The sequence below is a fragment of the Crocodylus siamensis genome, chromosome 1 (assembly GCF_052110815.1).
Source record: "Crocodylus siamensis isolate JL-2025a chromosome 1, ASM5211081v1, whole genome shotgun sequence".
Taxonomy (NCBI): domain Eukaryota; kingdom Metazoa; phylum Chordata; order Crocodylia; family Crocodylidae; genus Crocodylus; species Crocodylus siamensis.
Genome location: NC_143395.1, coordinates 242,566,626 through 242,592,325, shown reverse-complemented (window position 1 = coordinate 242,592,325; position 25,700 = coordinate 242,566,626). Strand labels below are relative to the sequence as shown.

Genomic DNA, 25,700 nt, shown 5'->3' with positions numbered 1-25,700 from the left:
ATGCAGTGAGTGGCCAACTGTGAAGTTAAGTTTAAGAGCCTTCCCAAGCAATCATAAAGGAACTCTGAGGTGGAGGCAGCGATAGGAGGATCCAGGGAAGCATTCAGTTGCCATAACCATGAGACCGTTCTTTATTCCTGCAACAATCTGTATATTCACTACACACTTCCATATTCAGCAGCAAATGGAGGGGGGGGAAGGGTTGGGGGGCATCATCCACATAACCAACTTTCTGACCGTTGTGTAAATTGCAGCACAGGTTGGTGAGAAGTTTCAGTTCTGTTGAAGCAGCATTTTGTGATAGAAAATGGTTAAAATGAAACTTTTCAACCATCTCTAATAGGGAGCCCTCCTGGTGTTCTATCGCTTCAGGAATGCAGCCCGATTCCCCTGCTGTGCTCTTCCATTCTGCTTTCATTTCCTTTCCCTTTCTTCTCTCCTGCTCCCCAGTATTGTTTTCCCTCTTGACCACAAGTCCCCAGAAGCCTTTCAATGATTTATCTTTTTTTTCTCTCAAGCCTTCCCATGAATGTAAGAAAGTTGGTTCCTGATAATGATATTAGACAAGTGAATGAGCTACCTGACTGTCTCCCGTCTTGCTATTTCTGACTGCTGCTGGGTATCCCACACTGATAGGGGTATATCTCAGTGTTGGATGTTGATTTTAAAAAGGATGACAGAAATAAGAAATAGTAGAGCAGTCCCTTAAGCAGCTGTACTGTAGAGTATACAGCAGCTCTAGCTGTGTACTACAGAGTAAGCTTTGGAGTAGTTTCCACTGGGTGAGACCATGAACCTTTAGTAGCCTTCATGAATAAGCATTAAAGCTTCCAAAAGTTGTGGAAGTCAGTACTTCCAGGGCACAAACTAAGCAAGTACAGTAGCTTGAAAAATCTTGTATATTATTCTGTACAGAGAGAATTGCTGTGGATATTTTTGAAGGTAGAATTTTATTCAGGGTATTCTAGGAGGGTAATTTACATAAAAAAGAGTTATTCTGAAAAATTTCTTTAGACTGCAACTTAGTGGTCTTATCATCAGACAGCCACAGTGGCAGTGTATTCTATGTTAAAAAATGTCTGTACCATGATTCAGATAGTTGTATTGTTATAAAAGCAGTCAAATGAGCGCTCCTACCAGTCTACTTATGATACCTTTCAGAATGTTAATCTTTTATTCACCCATGTTAGATTATTTCAGGTGTAGTGAGAGTAGGAAGTGGAAACATATGATTACCCCAAGTAACAGATAATCATATACGTTTCATATACGAGAGAGAGACGTAGGTAAATATTAGGTGTGTTTTGGCTGCAAAATTTTTGTCACACATCAGAAAAGGAGTTTTTAATGGCCAAAATCTGTTGGCCTGAACCATATTTCTGGTCTCATTCTACACAGCTATTATAAAACTTTAGTCTGTTCCTGGATGTGCACTACTGAATGAACAGGTGTGGCCAAAAGTGCACATATGCAAATATCTGTATAGTTTTGAATGCAGGTATTGATCATTATCATGATATTTTGTGAATTTTCAACCATTCCCTTTGTGACAGCACTTTTCACCCATCAGTTCTTAAGGTTATCACAAAAGCGCAAGCAACAATCTGAAAAAAAAATATGTCATGTTTTTAAGAAGTAGATAGAAAAATTAAATTAAATGATATTTGATTATTAAATGTCATCGCCATATACCACAATATAGGTTAAGATTTAAGTACTGCAAAGTATGCAAAGGAGTTAACACTATGTTTTGTAGTAAACATGAGGTTCATAAAGTCTTTACGTCCGTAAAACATTTAATTAATGAAAGTCAAACATGGATAAAAACAATTTACCCTGATTTACAGACTCCCTTCATCTGGAAACAGCTGCTTAATGTTCTTCTTAAAAACACAGCTTGATTCTTTCAGTATTAACAAGCTATTATTGTGAGTTATGTCCTTCTTTCAGTGCATAAATTCACTTAAAGTGAATGTAGAGAAGTTTATAAAATGCAGGCTTAATGTTGTTGTAACATATGTTGCAAGGTTTTTAACAGTGACAGTTTTGATGAAAGATATTTTTGCTTTGCTCTCATAAATTAAGCTTGCTTCTTCTTGTTTGCCGTGGCTTTTTTTAATGTCATAAGAAGTTGGTCCCTGAAGAACATAATGAACAGTGTAGTGGGGATATAGTAAAAGCGATGGAAAGAAAAAGATTTTGGTTAGTCTTCAGTCTTGGGCTCACTTTTTCATAGCCTAGCCCAAGTGATCATATCCCTAATTCTGGAAAATCTTTGGGTTAGTTAGCACAGAAGATACAGAAAATCCCACTTGTTGAACCTCAGGCATAAAACTGAATTAAGCAACCAGCCAGTTATATGTCTAGACAGACACACTATGTGTTGATTGTTTCATTTTCTTTGGCACTTTGCTTGACAACTGTAGAAGTCACGATCTTTTACCAGAAAAGGTTTTTGGTTTGTTTTTTTTTTACCGTTTTAGAGATTAAGCTACAAATTCATGCCAACATTACAGTAGCTTGGAGTCCTTTGATTTGATCCTTTTTTTACAGAGAAAAAAATAGTAACAACCTCTTCAAGATAATACATTTTGAAGTGTTTTCTTTTCAGTTGTGGTAACATTTATTGTTATGAAAGACAGGGTAGAATTGTTATATTACTGGATGCAATCCCAGTCTTGAATTCTGTTTGCCCAGCAACAAATAAAATACAAATATAAACAACATTACATCCCATCTGATGGTGTAAGCGGTTCATAATACCAGAATACAAATAGACTCCTTAGAACATTGGAAGCAACAAATTTTTCTTAGCTAGTGGTTTTTCTGCATCTGTCTATGTCTGTTTTACTTTTTGGAGTATCTCATGAAAGGTTGAGGGATAACAGAAGTAGTGGACTAACTGAAAATGTACAATACATCTTCAGAGATTTGGCATTTTCTGAAAATAATTTGTTTTTCCTTTCCTTCTCAGATTTCAGAACATTAGCATCCAAGTGACTTTAATAGCTTTACATGCAGTACTCATTATGCCAAATTGAATGAAAATTATCTGTTTATCATAGTTTTTGGTTTTATGCTTTGAGATTAGACTGGTATATCATTAGACCTAATTAGAAAGAGTAAAATAAGGACATACTGAGAGAGGGGTATACATCTTCTTTAAAAAAATTTAGTGAAATTGGAGTAATCCACAAGATGTTTTGATTTTATATTTAGAGGAAATTAGCAGCACAAGTAACTAAATCATTTTCTCTTTCTAAATGCAGTAGGTTGCATTTTTGTTTTCATTTTAATATGGATTAAGTACTTTAAATATGTATAGTAATATATCATTCACTACCATTTTTAGGTTGACCGCCAGTCCCAGTTTATTCAGGGCTATCGAGTCATGTATCGTCAAACATCAGGACTGCCTTCTCCAACCGTGTGGCAGAATTTAGAGGTCAAAGTTCCCACCGAGCGCAGCGCTGTCCTAATCAACTTGAAAAAAGGTGTAACTTATGAAATTAAAGTTCGACCATATTTCAATGAGTTCCAAGGAATGGATAGTGAATCCAAGTCTGCCCGTACCACTGAAGAAGGTTAGTAAAATTGTGAAATGAAGTGACAGGTTCTCCCATCTTGGGCTGGAGAATTATGTTCACTCTGATAATTGCACTAATAATTATGCTGCGTTTAATTTCTTTTGGTTCCAGTGCCTTTTGTTTGTTACATGGCTTTTGAATTTATCCTTACAGATTCCTCTGAGTGTTATAATATTACCAGATCTTTATTGATGAGTGTGGCAGGGCACTGTTGGTGCTTGCCACTTCAAGGGCCAGAAGGCAGCAGCCAGCAGGCGACTGATGAGGGCAGCCATATTGGATCTGGGGCTGCCCGTATAAACACGGCAGTTCTGTGCTGGGGGCCAGGCAACAACATTGCCTGGTCAGAGGGCTGCTGATATCATCTGGAGGAAAGGGAGGAGCTGTAGGGGATGGTAAGGAGGCTCCTGGTCCTGGGCATGACCTAAAACTGCACCCTGCCAGGAGTGGATGGCCTGGTGAGGCTCCCAGTGGTTATTACATGGAATAACATTGGGACTAGAGTTTCGTCCATATGATGTTTGTGTCCAGTTCATTGCAAATATATGGACTGGTCATAAATACCAGGCCAGTTGCTACCCTGGTGAAACGGGGGCTGGGGCACCTTAACCCCTAGCCCCCACAACCGGGTGGGTAACCCCTTGTTGGAGGGCCTGGAGGGTGGACCCCCAGAGAGAGAGAAAAGGCCATAGACTCAGGTCTGTCTGGACTTCTCCTGACTGGTCAATTCTGGGGCCAGGACTGGAAGGGTCAAAGGGCCAGGGGCCAAACCACGAGGGACGCCCAAGAGCTGCGCATCTGGTGTCCTGACTGGCCTGGAGGTGGGCCAGGGCTAGTGAACCAAAGGTCCTGGGTGGACCACACCTAAAGGGGAAGCAGTTCAGGGAGCTATGCTTCCTAATATGAAGGTGGATGAGATTGCCTGAGGAGAGGAATCCAAGTGGGGTTCAATTAGGACGATTCTGGGGCCCAGTGTGGGGGCTGGTGATAATGAGAACATCGAGATGCCATCTGTGAGACTTGGGCTGCAGTGTAGGGGAGGACAGGAGCTGCAGATTGTGCCCCCTGGCATTGGGGCAGGAAATGGGCAGCCTCCCACTTAATTAACATCTATTAATTAATTATACCAACAAGGTGTGGTAGGTGAGAATGTGGGTGGTTAGCCCAGGAACAGATGGGCGGGCCACACTGAGATTGGCCCTGAGCAAGCCCCCTGTTACAATGTGTCTAAAAGCTCTTTCTGAAAGAATACTCTTGTTTCTCTTTATTACATATAACAAGTGACTTTGGATTTGTGACACATCGTCTGCAACCAGATCACATTTAGAGAACTAGTTCTGCTGGTATAAAGTAGGGGTTGGCAACCTGCAGCCCATTGACTGGGTCTGCAAATAAGTTGGATTTGGCCCAGGAAGTTCTAATCAGTCTCAGATCAGCTCAGGGAATCAGGCAGAACACAGCAGCACTGAGCCACCCATCCTTTCTACAGCCCTCTCTGCTGCTCTCTTCTATATGTGCTTACCCTTACTACAGATGGGCTGGGTATCTGCAGCAAAGATAAATGCAAGCAGCTTAAACTCCCTGCAGGGCAAAAATTGTGGCCCATGGTAGGGTCACAAGCTCCAGTTCATGGCAGCAAAAAGTTTCTGACTGCTGGTGTAAGGATCCTGGAGGTGACTGTGGGGAGGAAGTCTTGCAGTAACAACCTCTCCTGAGTAGGAAATGAAGATGGAGGCATTGCTAGTGGAACGAGGATGAGATTAGGATTTTAGATCCTGCCTTTGACTAGAATGCAGAAAAGCTAAGGTTGGCCCTAGTAGTACAACACACATAAAACCACTCTTTCTGGTGTCTGATATAGTGAAATCAATTTCCTTTGACTGTATCCTCAGTGTCAGGAAAATATCCTTAAACCATAAATCAAAATATTTGTGTTATAGAAACAGTAACCAATTTACAATGCAAAAAATTAAGCAAGAAGGATCTTTACATCATGCAGGGTGGAAACATTGTTCTGCTTACATGGAAACATTTTTAGGATTGCACTATAATGAAAAAGTGGAGCAACTACACTGGCTTTGACATAATTATTTATTCATTTCTCTTAGACCTCTTTTTAAGAAATAGCTATTCAGTCTAGCCATCTGATTATGCCTGTTGCCACTGCATTAGGGCTATCTGATTATAGAGGAAGAAAGGGAAAATAGTCTTGTGGCCAAAGATGGAAGGATGGTTTTGATGCCAGGATACAAGCATAGAGTCATGAGATCTGTGTTCTTTTCTCAGCTCTTCCATTTGAGACCTACATATGTAACTTTAAACGAGATTCACCATTCATACTTGCTTTTGGTGTTTTGGCCATAATCTGTCTTCGCAAGTTCCATTAAAACATGGATCTAGACTATCCACATGACACTGTTAGTGGTAATAGTCTACATAATTCCATAGTGACTGTAAAGCGCTTTATGATCCTAATATGGTTTGTGCCACCATCATCATTATTATTATCCTTTTACCTTCATACATTTTATAGCTATTATACAAGTAAGCAAGCCTTGCAGAAACTGTAGACTAGGTACTTACTCTTCCTGCCTTACAGATAGGCAAATTGGGTGTTCTGTGAGTCACCAAAGAGCACAAAACATGTCACTGTCCAAAGCTGGATTAGAATTGGAAAGTTTCTGGTCCCATTGCTCAGACCATAAAGCCTCGCTCAGACGATAAATCCTAAATTGTTCAGGAAAGGTTGATAGTTTCATAGTTTCATAGTTTCATAGTAGCTAGAGTCGGAAGGGACCTAGGTAGATCATCTAGTCCGACCCCCTGCCTTAGCAGGAAAGAGCACCGGGGTCAGATGACCCCGGCAAGGTGCTCATCTAACTTCCTTTTAAAAATCCCCAGGCTAGGAGCCTGCACCACTTCCCCTGGAAGCCGGTTCCAGGCCCTAGCTGCCCTGACTGTGAAGTAGCGCCTCCTAATATCTAATCTAAACTTACCCTCCGCCAGTTTGTGACCGTTATTCCTGGTCACTCCTGGCAGCGCACGGGGGAACAGGGACTCCCCCAATACCTGCTGATCCCCCCTGACCAGTTTGTAGCAGGCCACAAGGTCCCCCCTTAACCTTCTCTTGTGGAGGCTAAACAGGTTCAGGTCCCGTAGCCTCTCCTCATAAGGCCTGCCCTGCTGACCCCTGATCATACGAGTGGCCCTCCTCTGAACTCTTTCCATATTGTCCACGTCCCTCTTGAAGTGTGGCGCCCAGAACAGGACGCAGTACTCCAGCTGCGGCCTGACCAGTGCCGCATAGAGGGGGAGGATCACCTCCCTGGACCTGCTCGAGATGCATCTGTGGATGCATGACAGGGTACAGTTGGCCTTCTTGACTGCCTCCCCACACTGCCGGCCCATGTTCATCGTGGAGTCAATGACGACTCCAAGATCCTTTTCCGTCTCCGTGCTGGCAAGAGGGGAGTTCCCCAACCTGTAAGCGTGGTGCCGGTTCTTCCTCCCCATGTGCAACACCTTGCACTTATCAGTGTTAAACCCCATCCTATTCTCATCCGCCCACCGTTGCAACCTGTCAAGGTCAGCTTGTAGCCTATTGCACCCTTCTAGTGCACCCACATCCCCCCACATCTTAGTGTCATCAGCAAACTTGAACAGGGTGCTTTCTACCCCGTCATCCAAGTCACTGATGAAGATGTGGTGTCACTGCTATATGAATAAAGCTATATGAATAAAGCTCTTTTTAAAAAATTGAAAAAGAAAATTGGAGAAAAGCTTCATAGGTTGAAAGTGTTTTGCTAGAATTAATGGTAGGATGTTTCCCTTCCTAGAGAATGTTCTCCTTGTCCCTTCTCAATTGATTTTTGCTGTTTATTTAGTTCATCTAACTGTCTCCTGCTAAAGTTAAATTAAGAACCACTGAAAAAGAGAGAAGATTTGGTATCTCTGCTCTATTTCTGTGAAGTACTTGAGGAACGACATTTTCATTTATAACCTTCATTTCCCAGAAGGGCCTGTCAGGTAATTTCCTACTTTAAAGGCCACTTTCTTCTTGTGCAATAATTTCCACACAGTGGCAGACGAGGTTCTTTGGGTAAACCCGAAAGGTTGCAAAGAACAATTTTTCCAACTGTTTAGTTGGTCTAATAAAAGATATCACATTTACCCAAAGAAATGTGTATGCCTATGTCCTTAGACCAACACAGCTACAGCCAACACCCACTTTTCACACAGTGGAGATTTTTAGACACTTCTTTGCCTACAGATATGTTAAAGCCACAGTCCATGTTTTGCTGCGTAGATTAATGTAACCTTCAACCATCCTTTTTTACTGGTATCTCCTTCAGTAATGCAAGACCTATAATACATAGTAGTATCACCAGTCAAATGTCAGCCACTGTAAATGATTTTTTCTTTCCCATATTAAATTGTTTAGCTGATAAGGTTCTTTTTTTCCCCTTTCTCAAAAAATAGGTAAATAAAAGCCCAATAGGCAACACAGACTTCCACATACAAATTAGTAAGTTCATTAAGTCCCATGGACATTTCCTTTGGACTTTATAACTGTCTTGGTGTTCATACTTTCTCAAAACCTTTATTTTTTTACACTTATCATACTTTGTGCATTGTCAGATGACTGGTTTGAAACTCAAACTATTAAGTGATGACTTTGTTAAAAGTCAGGTCACAATATATTTAGGAAAATAATTTGGAAGAGTGATGTGAGAACTGTACATTTTTTGCAACATCAAAATGTGGAGATCTAGGGAAGGCAAGGCATGACTAAAAAGGTTTTTACTGTATTGAATTTTACATGGAATGTTACTTCTGAAGCCTGCCTCCGAAAATCAATTTCACTGCAGTTAGACTTTTCCTCTAGATCAGACATTTGTCACAATTCAGTATCCATTCATCTCCTACCTCTTTGGCCTTGTGAAAGTAACAAATGGAATTCTGTTTGGTTATGTCTGGAAAGATGAGCAGTGATTTGGGTTCTTTCATATCTGTAGGAAGAAGCTGAGCACTGGAATAATTGACCTGTCAAGAATCAGGCAAGGTGTTCTCCACAAGCCAGCAGCAAGGGAAATGAAAAACCAGTTTTAAAAATGTTATTTTTCAATGTGGTCTATTTAATAACTTCAGCAGTGTCAGACAAGCTGTTTAATTTATATCATGGTGCCAGTTTACAGAGTGATTTTATCATAGAGAGAGAATGTAGAGCAGTAATATGTAAAATATACATCTATATTTTTGTGTGATGCAGGTGCTCACATTAAAAGAGAGCTGGCCAAATAATTATCTTAATGCTAATTTATTTAGCATTTTCATTTCTCTTTTGTATTCATAAATTATCCCAAAGCAGATCACAGTTTCCCCTAGCATAGTCACTATTTCATGGAATAACATTGGGACTAGAGTTTGGTCCATATGATGTTTGTGTCCAGTGCATTGCAAATATATGGACTGGTCATAAACCAGATTCACCAGATACTGTGTTCACTTGCAATCCAGTCCCTGCTTGCATTAGCCAGGTGCTGAGATATAGGTTTCAGATTGCAGCTATGAATTTCACTTTCTTAAACAACTATCCTATATTTAATAATATAGACTAGTGTATAGTATATTACCTCTTCAAACTGGCTATTATGATGAAGAGTCAGGGCAGTAAATTCATTCACTAGAATAGATATAGAGCACAAATACAAGGACATATCAATTTAGCTGAAATGATTTTTTAATACAATATTGGAATGAATATATTTTTTAATATATCTTTCAATGCATGTGTTGCTCTATGTCTTTGTGTATAGGAAATGTATATTTTCATACACCTGGAATAATGAATACTATACATTTTAAGAAAAAATGTGAATACATTTCAGCTTAGTCCATTATGTTTCAAAACAACAGCTTAATATTATTCTCTGCCATTATTATCACTGTTATTGTTTTCTTTTAAAATCAGGTACTAACAGCAAAAATATATAAGCTTTATTCACATTTCTATGTTAAAAAACAGATAGGATTTATATAAATACTCATTTTAACACAAGATTTCATTCTCTTTCACTTTCTGTAAAAATAAGGGTGTTATTACACATTACAGTTCACATGTGCTACCTCTAAGGAATGTTAGACAGTATTAAAATTGGCACATGCTGTGAGCAGTCACACATTAAGGGTTAATACTCTCACTGATGTGCACAACTCTGACTTGCTGCTAGATGGCTGCAAGCAGTGGCATGGCTAGGAGCTGGCAAGTCTCTCCCTTGGCTGCCCAACTCAGTGGCTGTCCAGCAGTTCCCCATTCACCTGCCTCACCTTCTGCGGCTCTGTGGAAGCTCCCCACTCCAGAACCACCCCCCCGCAAAAAAAAAATTCTTGAAGTTCTTGATCCCTTCAGGATTTGAGTAAGATAATGAGAAAATGAATAGAGCTCTCCTTGGAAAGGAATATCCTGGACTGAGAAGTTTCTGGGTCTTTCAGAACTTAACAAAACTGATCCACAAAAGCAAGTGAGAGATAACTTTGGTGTTCTGGATGATAGATTGTCCGTGGAGGGGAAGAGATAGAGGATGGCTAGGGATGGTGCATTCTGGGATATTGGAGGACTGTGAATTGCTGGTATTGGCCTGGTAGTGGAGCAGATTGCAACCCGAGCTGCCTAGTGTCAGCTAGGGATAATCATCGCCTGAAAAGGTGTAACTTTGATACACTCACAGGGCAATTAGCTCATCTTTTCCTGCTTCATGCACAGGCACTCCCATCTTAACACATGGGGAAAATAACAATACTCTTGCAGTTCGGTTGTTGAATACACCAGTTTTATACTCAATCTGACTAAGAAGGGTGTCTCTAGATCTTATAGTTTCATAGTTGGTAGGGTCAGAAGGAACCTGAGCCGATCATCAAGTCCGACCCCCTGCCATGAGCAGGAAAGGATGTTGGGGTCAAACAACCCCAACTAGGTGATTATCTAGCCTCCTTTTGGAGACCCCCAGGGTAGGAGTGAGCACCACTTCCCTTGGAACCCGGTTCCAGATCCCAGCTGCCCTGACTGTGAAGTAATGCCACCTGAATCTACTCTCAGTCAACTTATGGCCGCTATTCCTTGTTACTTCCAGTAGTGCTGGGGGGAACAGATATTCTCCCATTGCCTGGTCCCCCTTGGGCAGTTTATAGAAAACCACCAGATCCTCTCTCAGCCTTCCCTTGTGGAGGCTCAACAGGTTCAGGTCCCATAGCCTTTCCTCATAGGGTCTGCCCTGCTGCCCCCTGATCATGCGGGTGGCCCTCCTCTGGATCCTCTTGATGCTGGCCACATCGCTCTTCTAGTGTAGTGCCCAGAACTGGACACAGTACTCCAACTGTGGCCTGACCAGTGTCACATAGAGGAGGAGTATCACCTCCCTGGACCTGCTCGTGATGCATCTATGGATTCACGACAAGGTACGGTTGGCCTTCCTGACTGAGTCCTCACATTGGCTGCCCATGTTCATCTTGGAATTAATAATGACTCCAAGATCCTTTTCTGCCTCTGTGCTGATGAGAAGGGAGTTCCCCAGCCTGTAGGTATGCTGCTGGTTCTTCCTCCCGGGGTGCAATACCTTGCATTTGTCCATATTGAAACCCATCCTATTCTCATCTGCCCAGTAACCTGTCAAGATCTAGTTGTAGCCTGTCCCTCTCTTCTAGAGTGCCCACTTCTTCTTTTTGTTCTGCTGATTTTGGGCAGTCAGAGGCCAAAACTTAGCCCATATGTGACTTACTGCAATCTATGAATAGTTCATATTGTATCAGCAACTGCTTAGGGTGCCTGTAGATTTGTGGGGAGGCTGCTCCAATGTGCTGTAATTATAGCATGTTGAAGCAGACTCGGTTAATAGAGTCTGCTGGAGCATGCTGATTAGTGTGCTCCAGCAGCATCTGTGTCTTGTGTATCAGCATTGCTGCACTTCAAAATGGTGGTGGGGTGCTTTAAATTGCCCCTCCCCTGCCATTTTGAAGTGTAGGAACACTGATACATGCTTTGATTAGAGCAGCTCTCAGACCCACCCTAATTAAAGCATCCCCCTGCCCATCCCCAGAAAATGTATAAAAATGCTCTTAAAAACCAATGTACAAGCCAGTATTCCTTTTCTACCCAAGCTGTCAAGATAAACTTCAACTGATTTTTAGCTGCTTTGCAGCTAAACCATAAAATGTGGCCCTCAAACATTCATCCTTACAATGTAACCTTAGTAGTGATAGTCATTCATCTGTAATGTTCCTCTAAAAGATTCTTTTTCATGTGTAAGCTGTTTGTTTGGCCTTACTTTCAGATACCCTAAGTATTATTCTAAATTAGTTAAATATTACGTGGATTATTATTCATTTATCATTCATTCTCCTCGTCTGCAATATGAATAGCCTATATTTCATTAGTAAAGGAGTTGAGTTCAGGTCCTCCAATTCATCTGGGTAGGCCAGATGCTGCCAAACATCCAAAGGAAAAAACAGAACCAGTCTTCGCAAAGTCTTAGGAAATATTAAGAAATCCCAGTCTCACTCCAGAAATCTGAGTTTTTCTAACATTTAGAGTATTCTGGAGCTACTGACACTGGCATCAAAGCTCAGGGAGGGTCAAAAGATAAATGGATGTTGATGCCTTTTAATTGTTTCCAAAGGGAGCCATGGCCCAGCTAGGTTCAGTCAGTCAAGCCTGAAAACCCAATAAGGAAACATTCTTGGAGTTCTTGATCCCTTCAGGATCTGAGTAAGAAAATGAACTAGGCTCTCCATGGACAGGAATGTCCTGGATTGAGAAGTTTCTGGGTCTTTCAGAACTTAGCAAAACTGATCCACAAGAAACAGTGAAAGGTTTTTGGAGTGCCTAGGACCAGGATTGACCAATCTGCTAAGGGGAGGTCCTAGGGAGATATAACCATTTTGGCTGTTTGGCACTTTATCTTTAAAATTAGTTCCTGAAGCTCTTTATTTAAAAAAAAAAGGCAAAAAAGAGAAAAAAAAGAGGAAAAGAAAAAGAGAGCAGGTGGGGTGAGCCAGAGAAAACAAAAGGAAAGAAAAATATTAAAGGCCCCCCCAAAAAAACTGTAAAACAGGATTGTCACACTCACCCTTATGTAGTGAACAGCAGAACAACAGTTAGGCAGAGTGGGACTTCAACAATAGGCAAAACTCATCTCACTGAAAAGAAGAAGTGAAAATATTTGACCTTGCTTGAATCTGTCCATCTTTTAGTGCAATACCAAATGAAATCCCATATGCTTTTACTCTTTGGCTGCACAAAAGTTGTAAAGTCTTATATTTAAATTGATATGACCCCTTAATAAAGGCATTATTTTTCAAAGTTGTGAGTGACTGACAACATGTGTGCATCTAAGCCTGACATGCAGACCTTGTGTACTCTCTCTATACTTTTACAGTATTTAAGCAAAATGTGAGCTATAGCACCAATTAAAGTCTGTCTTCTATTTTTTGCTGCTGTCTGGTACAGCTCCAAGTGCGCCTCCTCAGTCTGTGACTGTTCTGACAGTTGGAAATCACAACAGCACAAGCATCAGCATCTCCTGGGACCCTCCACCTCCAGATCATCAAAATGGAATCATCCAGGAGTATAAGGTAAAAACTGATGACTGGCGGGAGGGATGTGAACTAAGGCAAATGGGTGGCTGAACAATACCTCTCAGGTTACCCTTTCCTGAGTGGAAGAAGGAAGCCATACATAGTTGAGTGCTCCTCCCAAACAGATTCAGTTAGGATCCCTCAATCTGTTTGGAAAACTAGCGGTGGGGTGGGAAGTGTTGCTTTTACTTTTCTTCTCTGCATCAGAACAGATTCAAATACAGACAGTCCTTGGATTTACGCCGCAATTGGTTCCCGAAAACCATGTCTTAAGGCAAAACACTGTAACTCAGAACCAATTTTCTCATAAGAAACAAAGTTATAAATGGGGGATTCGTTCCTGAACCAAGGCCCAATACCCTGTTTTCACCAAAAATAACCCAGAATGTTGTACTTGATCAATTATAGATGAGGAATATAGCTACATTAATGTATTTGTATTGTAAATAGCAATCATATTGATTTGGAAGGACTTCTTTGAAGTGACTTTGCTGGACTTTTTGACAGGCTCTTGATTGGACTTTTTTAAGGGTTCTTGGCTGGAGTCTTCTCAAGGGCAGGTTTTTCTGGAGTCCTGTCTGCTTTCTTAAAGAAAGTGTCCAAGGAAATGGGCAGCGAACTTGTTTACTGGCATGGCATCGTGTCAGATCAAGCATCGTAAAATTGAAACTGATGTCAGAAAGTTGAAACAGGGTGTCAATTTATAAATGTTGGAAGTGCAAAATGTTGTAACTCAAAACGTTGTAAGTTGAGGACTGCCTGTATCTCAAGTCAGAGGGTGTGGCTCTGGGAATTTCACATCTTATTCCTACTGAAAGCAATCCCTTAGCAACTGGTTGAAAACTACTATGAAAATCAGTGCCTCTTGGGCCACTGGTTTTCTGGGGGGTTTCCCTTTTTTTTCTATCTTTGTTGTCTGTTCTTAACTTTCACTGATGTGGTGCATGTAAAATGTCCTCTCCTGCTCATCATCACTTTCTTCTTTGATCTATAGTCAGTTCTATATTCTGATCACATCTAGATGATCTTTCACAACACAGAAACATCACAAATCCCTTGTAAAAAAAGCATAACTCTAATAAACCCCTTAAGTCTTGGCTCTGTTACCTATCCACAGTAGCATAACAAGAGGGTGACCAGGGCAGCAGCCCCAGATGCTGCCATTGTAGAGGCAGTAGAGAAGCATTTGCTGCAGTGACAGCTAACCATGGTGCCTCCCTCAGTACCACAGCAGCCAGTGCTGCTCCATGTGTTGCAGCTGCCCCAGGAATAGAGCTGCCATACTGTGTTTCTGCCTATGCAGATGTGAACGGAAAAGCATTTGGGGTAGACATCTAAGAATGAACTGGAGAAATCATGTTATTTTGGGTCAGATTAGTTTCTATTGTTGAACGTTGGTGAGATCCCTCAGGAATAAACCTCTAGGGGTGGAAATCTTTGAGGCTTGAGGCTGTAGCAGGTGAAAAAGGCCATGTAAACGTTTCCTAAAGAAAGAAATCCTATGGGGCATAGCATTGTCAGTGCTACCACTGGTTCTGGGTAGGGGGTGCACAGTTCAGTTACCAATGCATCTCATATGGAACGACTGGTTGAAGTAGAAGCTGTCCTGCCCTGGGAGAAATCTCCAAAAGAAACAAAGTAATGGCATTACAACTCTTGGATTTAGTTGTATCCTCTTACTTGGGACCATTTATACACTCTGGTGCAACTTTTTTTTTGGTTCTGAGATGGGAGGAGCAGTCATGTACTTTTAAAAAATCTTGTCATATAGTTTCTTATGGTCTTTTCATTGTCTTACTGCTTTATTGCTAAATCATAAGGGCATAATAAACACACACACAATATTTATATATAGCGTATTAGTATTTCTCTTTTATTTCTGCTCAGTATCAAGATTTATTAATCCCAACATGATGTTGACTTCATTTTCACATCAATTAATAGTTACCACTTCAGTTCATCTCTGTACCAGTCCCAGTGTAAGTCAATATTTTCTTGAATTGAACATAAATTCTATTAAAAACCTACAAGAACAAAATATTATGATTTTATGGCTAAAGAGTCAGAAGCCAGACAACTGCACATATTAATGGTGATCTTTCTTCATATATACTGGGATATAGGCCAAGGTTTGCAAAGTGGTTCCTAAAATCCATATTTAAACACTTAGATGACCTTATTTTTTAAAGTTATGAACACCCCTAGCTACCATTATTCTCTGTGGCAAGGGTTGCATGCTCAACGTGTTTGAAAATTAAGCAGCTTCACTTTGTTTCTGTTTTTGAAAACTCAGCCAGTCTTTAATTATTTAGCACATAATATTCCTCTAATTGAGTATTATAATGTGAGACTATTTTCCTCACAAAGATACACACATTTGAAAATGTATTTCCCTTTATATATGCCTGCTTTAGTTTTATTCTCAAAATAACATGACACTCCTATAATAAGTGAGGTACAGATCCATAAACAGACTTAGGCACCTACAGTGGAACTCTCATGGAATTTAGGGGTATTTATACATGTGCTCTGGGAATGGGGGTGGGAGACAACTTAATTAGAGCAGCTCCAAGAGTCATTGTTATTAAAGCACCTGGAGTGTCTCATGTATCAGCGTTCCCCACATTTAAAAATGGTGGTAGGAACATTTTATCATTTGTCAGATGAACTTTAGATAATACGGCCCTGCCACCATTTTTAAGCACTGGGATGCTGATACATGAGATGCTGGAAGCTGCTGGAGTGCGGTAATTACCGCACCAGAAGACTCGATTAATTTAGTCTGCTGCAATGCACTGTTATTACCATCGGTGTAGCCTTGATGCTCATGTATAGGTGCCCAAAATGTGTAAAAGTGTGACCTTCCAAAGCCCATGCCCAACCCCACAGGTACCTAAAATTTTGCCAATAAAGTTTCCCAGTTTTGATCTCCAGTTTTGCTTATGCAGGGAAGAGCAATAGGGGTGTGCAAAATGGGCCTTATTTGATTCGGATTCAGATTTAGCCTGAATCAGGAACGGTGATTCGATTTGTTGATTCGATGTGGCTGAATCTGAATCTGAAGATTTAATCCTGATTCAGAGAATCAGTGATTCGGCCATAGACACAGCTTTAAATGTTTTTTCTACTAAGAAAGTCCACACAGCAGTCCAGGATCAGGGGGGTACAATGGTGGCTTAAAATGGTGGCTTAAAAGCTTCTGCTCCTCTTAGGCAAATTCTATACTATATTTCCTAGAGGCCGACTCACCCACTAACTACATTGTGCCTCTACCATTAGCTATACTGATATGCTTATGATCAAATATTTCTTAAACACTTCACAGTCATGTGTCATTTTGATGTTTTCCTACTAAATAGAAAATACATCAAGGTACCAGACACAGCTCATGAACACTGTGATGGTGGGCCAGATGGAGCATCCCACAGGACCATGAAGTGGGGGGTGGCCTGCGTGCTCAGTGGCGAATCTGGAAGTGGACCAGATCTACTTCCGGTCTGCTTCTGGGTCCACCAGGGAGCATGGAGGGGGGCCCCCCTTCACTCCTCCAGCTTAGCAATTGGCAGTGAGGTGAATCTGGGTGTCCCCCCAAGACTCAGAAGACACCAGTTGCCGAGCTTGGAGTGTGTTTGGGGGGCGGGCCCTGTGCACTCCCTGGTGGACCCAGAAGTGCTTCTGGTCCTCTTCCAGGTCTGCTGCCAAGCACACTGGGGAGCCCCCCGCGCTCCTGTGGGATGCTCCATCTGCCCCAGCATCACAGCATTCATGAGCTGCCTGCTACCTTGAGGTATGTAATAAAAACATTTAAAGCTGTGCCTATGTCCAAATCTCTGAATCTTTCCAAATATCTCTGAATTGATTTAGAGCGTTCAGATTCAATTTGGAGAGATTAAAGAGTCTCCTGATTCAATTTGGATCCAGGGATTCAGCCAGTGAATTGGGCCAATCCTCCACCAAATCAAATCAGTGACCAAACCTTTGCACAGCGCTAATCCTCAAGCATTTGTTCCTCCACCCAAGTTCCCTGAAAAGTTCAGTGCCATAGATGCGTGAAACAAAACTTAAAACATTTCTACAGGATTGATCTTGCACAAAACCTAGTGCCCATGTCCACAGACACTTCCACTCAAAAATAAAGATGGGAGTTGGGGGATTAAGGAGAGTGGAATTTAAATAGTGATTGCATAAAAAGTATAAACAGCCTTCAGAGCAGGGATCAGAACCAAGGTGTCTTCTTTCCTAAGTGAGTGCCCTGAACACTAGGCCAGAAAGTTATGCTCCTTTTGCTCCCTCTCCCTGGCCCAATAAATTATTACTTTTTTTTTGCAAAGTGTCACAACTTCACTTGGAAAGGTAGAGAACATCACCCACCACAGAAAAGCCAAGAGCTCTTGGGAGCAGGGAAATGTGATTTTGAAGACACCACAGCCTGAGAAAGGACAGTGACTAAGGCACTACCAACTCCTCTACAAGTGCTATAATCACTAAACTACTATATAAAATAGGCTATCATTTAAAATAAAGGAGGGGCCTCCATCTCTGAGAAGAACAAGTTAGCCACCTTTCTTTACCACAGGAGAGTATTCACAGCAGTGAATTTCAGTCTGACATTGGTGGCTCCCATGTAAGCCCCATTGTGGGGAAAGGATGAAGACCAACCCCTACATTTAGCTTTTCTTATTGAACGTTTCCTGTTCACCATGTTAGTTATTGTAAATCACACTGCAAGGCACCTACCTAACTGATCCCTTTGCACTGAATAGAAAGCATAGGTTGGAAGGCCAGGTAGTCTGGCCTTTGGTAGATATAGCCAGAAGTATTGGTTTGAAACCTTACAATGTGATATACTGGCAAATTAGGGGCAGCATGTAACCTCACTGGCCTAGGCCCAGAACAGAAAATAAATCGAATGCCCTTCCCTCTCCTCCCCCCACCCTGCTCAACCTACAAATGCCCCCCTCTAATCTTTGCTTAAATGGAGGAAGGAATATCAGGTAAATAGCCTTGCTAGTGTGCAGCTATAACCAGAAACAGAGCACGGCTGAGCATATCAAACTAATGCAGCCCTTAGTCAGCAATTGCATGTTGTTTGCAACTAGCAACTATTTTCTTTTAAATATAACTACATATACACACACTTGATTTCTTTATGTCCTGATTCCCTTGAGTGGTATTATAGTGATAACTAATGTATTCTTCAATAATACAGAAATAGCATACAAGATATCTTCAACTAAAGTAGACTTTCTAAAGCACCTTGGTTCTACAATGTCTCAGGAAACCCTCAGGAATAAATACAACTGCAAGGCAAAAATGCCTTGCAATAATATACCACACACACCACAAAGTACTAGTTTGGATTAAGGAGTAGTTTGTGTGTCTGTAGAATTACAGAGCAAAATGAGTCAGAAATTGAAATCTATGTTCCTGGACAATTTCAGTAATCACAACAAGAGCAGTTATAAGAGTTTTAAGAGTCATTTTGCCCTGAAATGTATACCATTTCAGAAATGTCACATGCCCTTTCTCTGCCAAGTAAGAAAGCTGAAAATACTTTAAAAGGGTGTTTTCATACTACATTCCAGAGTGTATAATCTTATTTCTTGTATTGTTTGTGGCTCGTTTTCTATTTAGTAGGAAAACATCAAAATGACACATGACTGTGAAGTGTTTAAGAAACATTTGATCATGAGCATATCAGTATAGTTAATGGTACACAGGCACAATGTAGTTAGTGGGTGAGTGGGCCTCTAGGAAATATAGTATAGAATTTGCCTAAGAGGAGCAGAAGCCTTTAAGCCACCATTTTAAGCCACCATTGTACCCCCCTGATCCCGGACTGCTGTGTGGACTTTCTTAGTTATTTCAGTCAGCCTGCAACTATTGTAGTGCTATTAAAAGTATATGTAGTGTTATGAATCACATCCCTGACCCCATCATTCCACTTATGCTTGGGCTTCCAAATGGAAGGAAGTTGGTAGCTATATTCCTCAGTTCCTGCACTTTGGGAAGTTCTCCCTTGCTTGAATCCATGACTTTTGAGTTCCTCTGTCTTGACCTGGCCTTTCATCTCCAGAGCAGAGAAGGGAATCTCATCCAGTCCAACAGCTCACATGTGTTAGTACATGTGAATCATTTGTAGAATCAGGCTTAAACCTTCAATTTACCTTTGTTTTTCTGGGTTTCAAAATATCAATACATTTTCAGTACAGAATATTAATGTTGTGCAGTATCATTTGTGTTCATGCATCATGTTGTCTACTTTCTCCAACCTCTATCCCAGATCTGGTGCCTAGGGAATGAGACTCGATTTCACATCAACAAAACAGTAGATGCAGCCATTCGCTCTGTTGTGATAGGTGGCCTATACCCAGGTATTCAGTACCGAGTGGAAGTTGCAGCAAGTACCAGTGCAGGTGTTGGAGTTAAAAGTGAACCACAACCCATAATAATTGGTAAGTGATTGTTTATTCTGTTGTTTTGTTTTGCCTGTTTAGGTTTTCATAAATGCTTTCATAAATCACATTGGAAGGCATAAAAATTCATGGAGCAAAAGACTAGGTGCAATTCAGTTTGAGCTATCTATTTAACTTTAACTGTACCACTGCTTGCATCTTCTTCTGTATAGTTTTCACACTTAATAAGATGAAATAGTTCTTCCTCCCTTGAAACATATTAAAAAACATAGATTATCTTGCGAAGCCGACTTAATACTTTATTATGAATTTACCATCCTGCAGGTTGACAGATTTATAGAACTAGCCACTAAAGCTCTCTCCTTATCCTGTTAAGATGATTGTAATATTGCCTTATTTACCCTGCTGGTGCCCTAGGCACTGTATACAGTTGGTTTTCTGAGTATCTCAAGTCAGTATTTCCCAGCTATCCAAGCAGATGGGTTTACTTCTGCCAAAGAAAAGCTGCATTCAGGCAAAATAGAGACGAAAGCTGGAATTATCATCTTTTTCTTTTGAAATGACTGTTTTTTATTAGGGTTTTCCATGGTAGATCGGTTTCCTGACCTGAGGGAAACCTAGAACTTGATACCTCTGACATTCTTTTAATGTGTACCATGGGGATGGTGGCAAAGGGCAGGGGTGGGAGGCACATGCAACAGAAATGAACTCAGATATTTTGCTGCTTTAAAGTGATTCAGGAGTTTGGTTTACTTGTATTAATTCAACGTGTTTTTGTCATTACGTCTTTGAAGCTATTGAAAAAAATGTGCTGTTTCTAATATTCTTGATGCTTTATAACCTCCTCACCAACACTGTTGGGACTCTCAGCAAAGACTGCTAGATAGAGAGGGAAATGAAACATAAGCAGTGTCTCACATTTAGGACGTTCAATTTGGCTGGGTATAGACATTCAAAAAGCCTGAGGCAAAATTGATCTATGTTACTGGGTTTTCTATAAGTGGCATAGTTTAAATTATTAGTAAACAGAACACACATTTGCCCTTGGGTGGGGGGCAAATCTTAGACTGGGTTCCGCCATATTTAAGCCAGTCTACATGTGCTGAACATTAGGGATGTGCGAAAATGGCCATATTCAATCTGGATTTGGAATCAGCCCAAACTGGGGACAATGATTTGATTTTTTTATTCGGATTTGTGCCCAATTTGATTCGGCCGAATCTGAATCTGAAGATTTGATCCTGATTCAGAGAATCAGTGTTTTGGCCATAGACACAGCTTTAAAAAAATTTCTACATACATCGAGCTACCAGGCAGTGTTCGTGAATGCTGAGATGCTGGGGCAGATGAAGTGTCCCACAGGAGTGCAGGGGCTGCCCAGTACGCTCACCAGCAGATTCGGAAGTGGGCCAGAAGTGCTTCTGGTCCACTTCTGGGTCTGCTGCCAAGCATAAGGGGGTCCCCCCTGTGCTCCTGTGGGATGCTTCATCTGCCCCACTATCTCAGGATTCACGAGCTGCCTGGTAACTTGAGGCATGTAGAAAAAACATTTAAAGCTGTGTCTATGTCTGAATCATCGAATCTCTCCAAATCTCTCTGAATTGATTCTGGGGTTTCCAATTCAATTCAGAGAGATTAAAGGGTCTCCTGATTTGATTCAGACTCAGAGATTTGGCCACCAAATTGGGATGAATCTCTGCCAAATCGAATCAGCAACTGAAGCTTCACACAGCCCTACTGAACATCTCTTCTGTTATGGGTGTAGACCAGTTTTATGTATCAAGCTTCTGTTCTCTTACAGTTATAGACCAATTTCCAGTCACTTATACTAGTAAAAATGTAATGTCTATACTTGACCTTAGGTTGGAGGAGGCAGGGGTGGAATTCAGAAAGCTAGTGTGCTACTGAAGTATTATTTACACACTCAGACTATTCACCTAAAAGTAGGGAAATGAAAAAAAATAGGTTTATTTATTATTAAGTGTAAGAAAGGAGAGGAATATAAAATACTCTGCCTTTGAGAAGATGCAGTTCACTGGAGGCTCATAGGTCAATAAACTGTACGATAAAAGGGGGGGGGGAATTCCAATACTGAAAATAAAGAATGGAGTTGCTACAAAGAATTTGGGAAGACTCTTGCTTTCCCCTCTAGTTTATCTGTATTTGTTCCCACTGCTTAAACCATACATACCAACAAACTGGACTTTTTAGGTCAGTTATTAGGTTTGAGGAGCCTTTTTTTTCTCACAAATTACTATAGTAAGGGGTCAATCCTGCAAGCTGCTCAGCATCCTGGTCTTGTTCCAGCAAAGCACTTAGGCATGGGGTCCCCTTCAAGCAAGTAAGCCGTTCTATTATGCCATGTTACTCACTTGCTGCAAATTAAACATGCGCTAAATTGCTTTGCTGGATTCAGGCCAGACTGCTCAGCACCTTGAAGGATCAGGGCCTCAGTCTTGTCCTGTTTCTTACCAAAATGAGCTGAGAGTCATATTGTAGCATTTACAACAAAGAAATGGATAGGACACAGAAACGTTACATTCTGCACAGGAAAATAGCACAGATACTTTGTATTTGTTCTTTGCTAATATTTAGTGGTTTCTTTAATACTCATGCTAATTTTTAGTGGTTTCTTTAATCATCTCAGGATATTTGCTTCAGCCACCTTGTCTGTTAGTATCTCTACATATTTAAAAAACTCTTTGAATGAAAGCTGGTTTCCCTTTTTATTTTTGTGTATCTAAAGCTGCACCTCAGGTTTTTTCTTTGGGTTCCATCTTCTTATCTATGAACTAAGTTGATACTGTTTTAGTTGATATCAGTGTGGTTTATAAAGGTAACGGTCTTAAGGTAAAGGACTTCTGAAGGAACATAACTTGGCTGCACATATCATCTTGATTAAGACATTAGCACAATACACAATCAACAGGGTTGATTAAATGGAATAAAACAAAGGCTACTTTATGCGCCTCAATACCTTAATGTAAATGGGGTATTATTATCAAGTAGTTACATTTTAATGAGATTAGTTCGTAGTTATTTATATTTATAACAGTGACCCTGAAGAAAATATAAAATCAATACTGATCAGGTTTGGACATGGCACAAATCTTCTGGCAATCCCTCACAATCGAGGATGATTGTCTTGATTGTTTTAGCTGTGTGTTGAAAGATGGCTGATGAGGGTTATCTGGGATTATCAGACTCTACTGGAGTTTGGACCTGTGTTTCTGTGTAGGATGGGTGGCACTGGATTATTGATTTGGTCTGCAACACACTGTTTCTGCTGATTCCACTTTTCCAGTTCCTGTTGTTGTCATGAGATTTCTGAGATTGTGAAGTTCTGAAATCCCTGAAGCAGATTCTTCCTCCATTTAGGCTGGTCCTGGGTGATAGTCTCCCGTGAATTGACATTGATGTTGCATTTTTTAAGTTGGCCTTGAAGATGTCCATGAACCCAGATAGCACAAAAACTGAAGGAGTGACAGAAAGAATCCCATGAAAACTCATCTAGACCCTCATGGCCCCCTGGGAGCCTTTTCCTCTCAAACTCCCCCTTCCCCCACAACAGTTTTCCTCACCTTTCAGAGCCCCTGAACATGGGGCAGTTGGGGACAGTGCTGAAACTGCCCTAGCCACTCTTCTCCGCTCCTAATGTCATGCCCATTGGCCTTCTTCCTCAATATACAGAAGCAAAAAGTTAGGGTTGTGAGAGGACTTACTTCAGCTGCTGGCAGTGTCCCTATGCATGAGACCTGGCCCCTCTCATCCACTCTCTTGTACCTCTCATTCAGCCTGTCATCCTCCATCATCTGTGGCAAGGAATAACACTGGAAAGTGTTATTGTAGTAACTTATCTCTTTGCATCACCGTTGCAGCTCCTTCCTGCCTCAGCCTGCTTTTAGCTATGATCCTCCCCTTCCCTGTGTCTGATTTTTTGTGGGTTTGAACCCCCTAGGAATTAATCTCCATGTTCCTAGTTAGCTAGGGGGAAAGCAGAAGAACACTGGAAATACTAGGGAATGAGCTGAGGATCATTACAAGAAGTAGATAACAGAGAGGATAATTGTGGAAGAAAGGCGCTAGCTTGACTAGAGGAAGGTCAACAGTTAACATCTATGGAGTGAAGAGATCAGAAGAAATCAAGTATATAATAATGAGCCATGAAACCAGTTCACTCCCTTAGGTCTAACTGAATTGAAATGTGGCTATCCCTACCAAGCATTTTGTTTTAGACTTTCAGTGGAGTTGGAAACAAAGGAGGGTACAGCTGCACACACTATCCCCGACCTGCCCCCCGCTTCCCAATATCTGCCCCTGTGTAAGGACTAATTACAACACAGGAGACACCATCCTAGGAAGGAGTGAATCCAAAAATGAATGGGGTGTCATGGGTGGCACTCTATGGCACTCCAGTCACTCATGGGGTGCCATGGTGGATAAAATGCTGCACGTAACCACCTAGTCCAGAAGTGCTAATACAATTCTTGAATAGTTGAACAGGAGAATATCAAGGAAGAAGGTTATGTCACTGGAACTTGAATGAGACGTTCTGGTGTTCACACTCAGAAAGAAGGCTGAAAAAAATGGCTAAGGTTTGGAGGAAAGTGACACGAATCATTAAAGGACTGGAAAGTATTCCTTAAAATTACAAATTCCAGAAGCTCAAACTACTTAAGGTGAATGGTGACGTGTTCAGAGTTTGTACATATCAAGAAGGAGAACATGTTTGATAATTTAGGGCACTTCTTGGTCTTGTGGACAAAAGTATAACCAGTTCCCATAGATAGAATTTGAAGGGAGAAAAAATCATAGGCAAGTTTTTGGTAGTAAGAGTAATTAACTAGTAGAAAAAGTTACCAAGGCTTGTGGCAGAATATCCATTATTAGATGTTTTTAAAATCAAGATTGTTGCTGTGTTCGGGGATTTTTTTGTTTGTTTGTTTGGGGGGTTTTAATGAAATTATTTAGTTGAAGCATATCTAATAGGGTTGAAGTAAGAATTAATTCAGGGAAGTCTCATGGCATTTGTTATGCAGCAAGTCAGACTACATGATCATAAGCCTTCTGGAATTAAAACCTAGCATTTTCAACTGCTTTCCAAATACATACCTCTGAGCAGTTAGTGTTTCCTAAGTTCAAGCAGAACTTATTCAACCTGGGCTTACAGAAATAACTATATTTATCTAAGTTGCCTCATTTATGCCAATGGGACAACTCATGTCTGAGAAGTTATTTACATACATGTTCAGGGAATCATATTTTGATAAAGAGAAAGGAACCACAATGTAATTTTCTTGTTTGGTTGGTTGGTTATCTGCATGATGGTGGTTCACTGTAAATAGTATCATAGAAATATTCTAATTGCTGTTCTTATACCTTATCCATATATATAATGTAAATTTGTCTTCCCTAAACGAATTGGAAACTGGTGATATATAATTGCTATATTGTCACTATACATTGGTTACTCTGGTCTAAGACACAGAAAAAGTTGTGACTTGTGTTTGTTCCATGACCTGCTTGTGTCAGCAAGGACCGTGAAATTTTCACAGAGGGACATATGTTGAACTGTGTATTTCTAAGCTAGAAAATACATTTTTTCTCACCCACATTTCACCCACATTGATGATGATAAATATCAAGAAGTATTTTGGATTACAAGAAGAAATAAAATTAAATCAAATCATAGTATTGGTTAATAATATGGCTATTATTTTCACTAATCAGCTGGCTTGTTCATGCTTACATTCCTTCGTTCGCATAATAATATGAGGAACAGCTGCAAACTTTCACAGTAATAGGTGCAATAGAATCTGATGTGTCTAATTAATTTTTGGTCCAACAAATTAGTTTTGTTCTTCATTACTCTCCAATGGGAGGAAGACATTATATTTCATTATATTTTTTCTTCAGGAACAATGGAGCGTTTCAGGTCATACACATCCCTTGTCTGTGTTCTAATTAGTTGAACTGACAGCGTTGTTACAGAAACACCTGCAGTATATGAAATAGTACACTAGTACCTTGGATATATATATTACTTCTGATTAAATATCATGTAAAG

The 25,700-nt window shown here is 40.7% G+C and overlaps 1 protein-coding gene across 17 annotated transcripts in view; it reads left to right on the top strand.

The window, feature by feature from the left end:
• The window catches only part of ROBO2 (roundabout guidance receptor 2), a 663,916-nt gene that overhangs the window by 554,757 nt on the left and 83,459 nt on the right, over nt 1-25,700 (top strand). For all 17 annotated transcript variants that reach the window (XM_090059886.1, XM_090059876.1, XM_090059819.1 and 14 more), the window contains 3 exons: nt 3,353-3,584; nt 13,090-13,214; nt 19,501-19,672. In XM_090059886.1, coding sequence (XP_089916012.1) covers nt 3,353-3,584; nt 13,090-13,214; nt 19,501-19,672 — 529 coding nt within the window. The remainder of the gene's footprint in view (nt 1-3,352; nt 3,585-13,089; nt 13,215-19,500; nt 19,673-25,700) is intronic.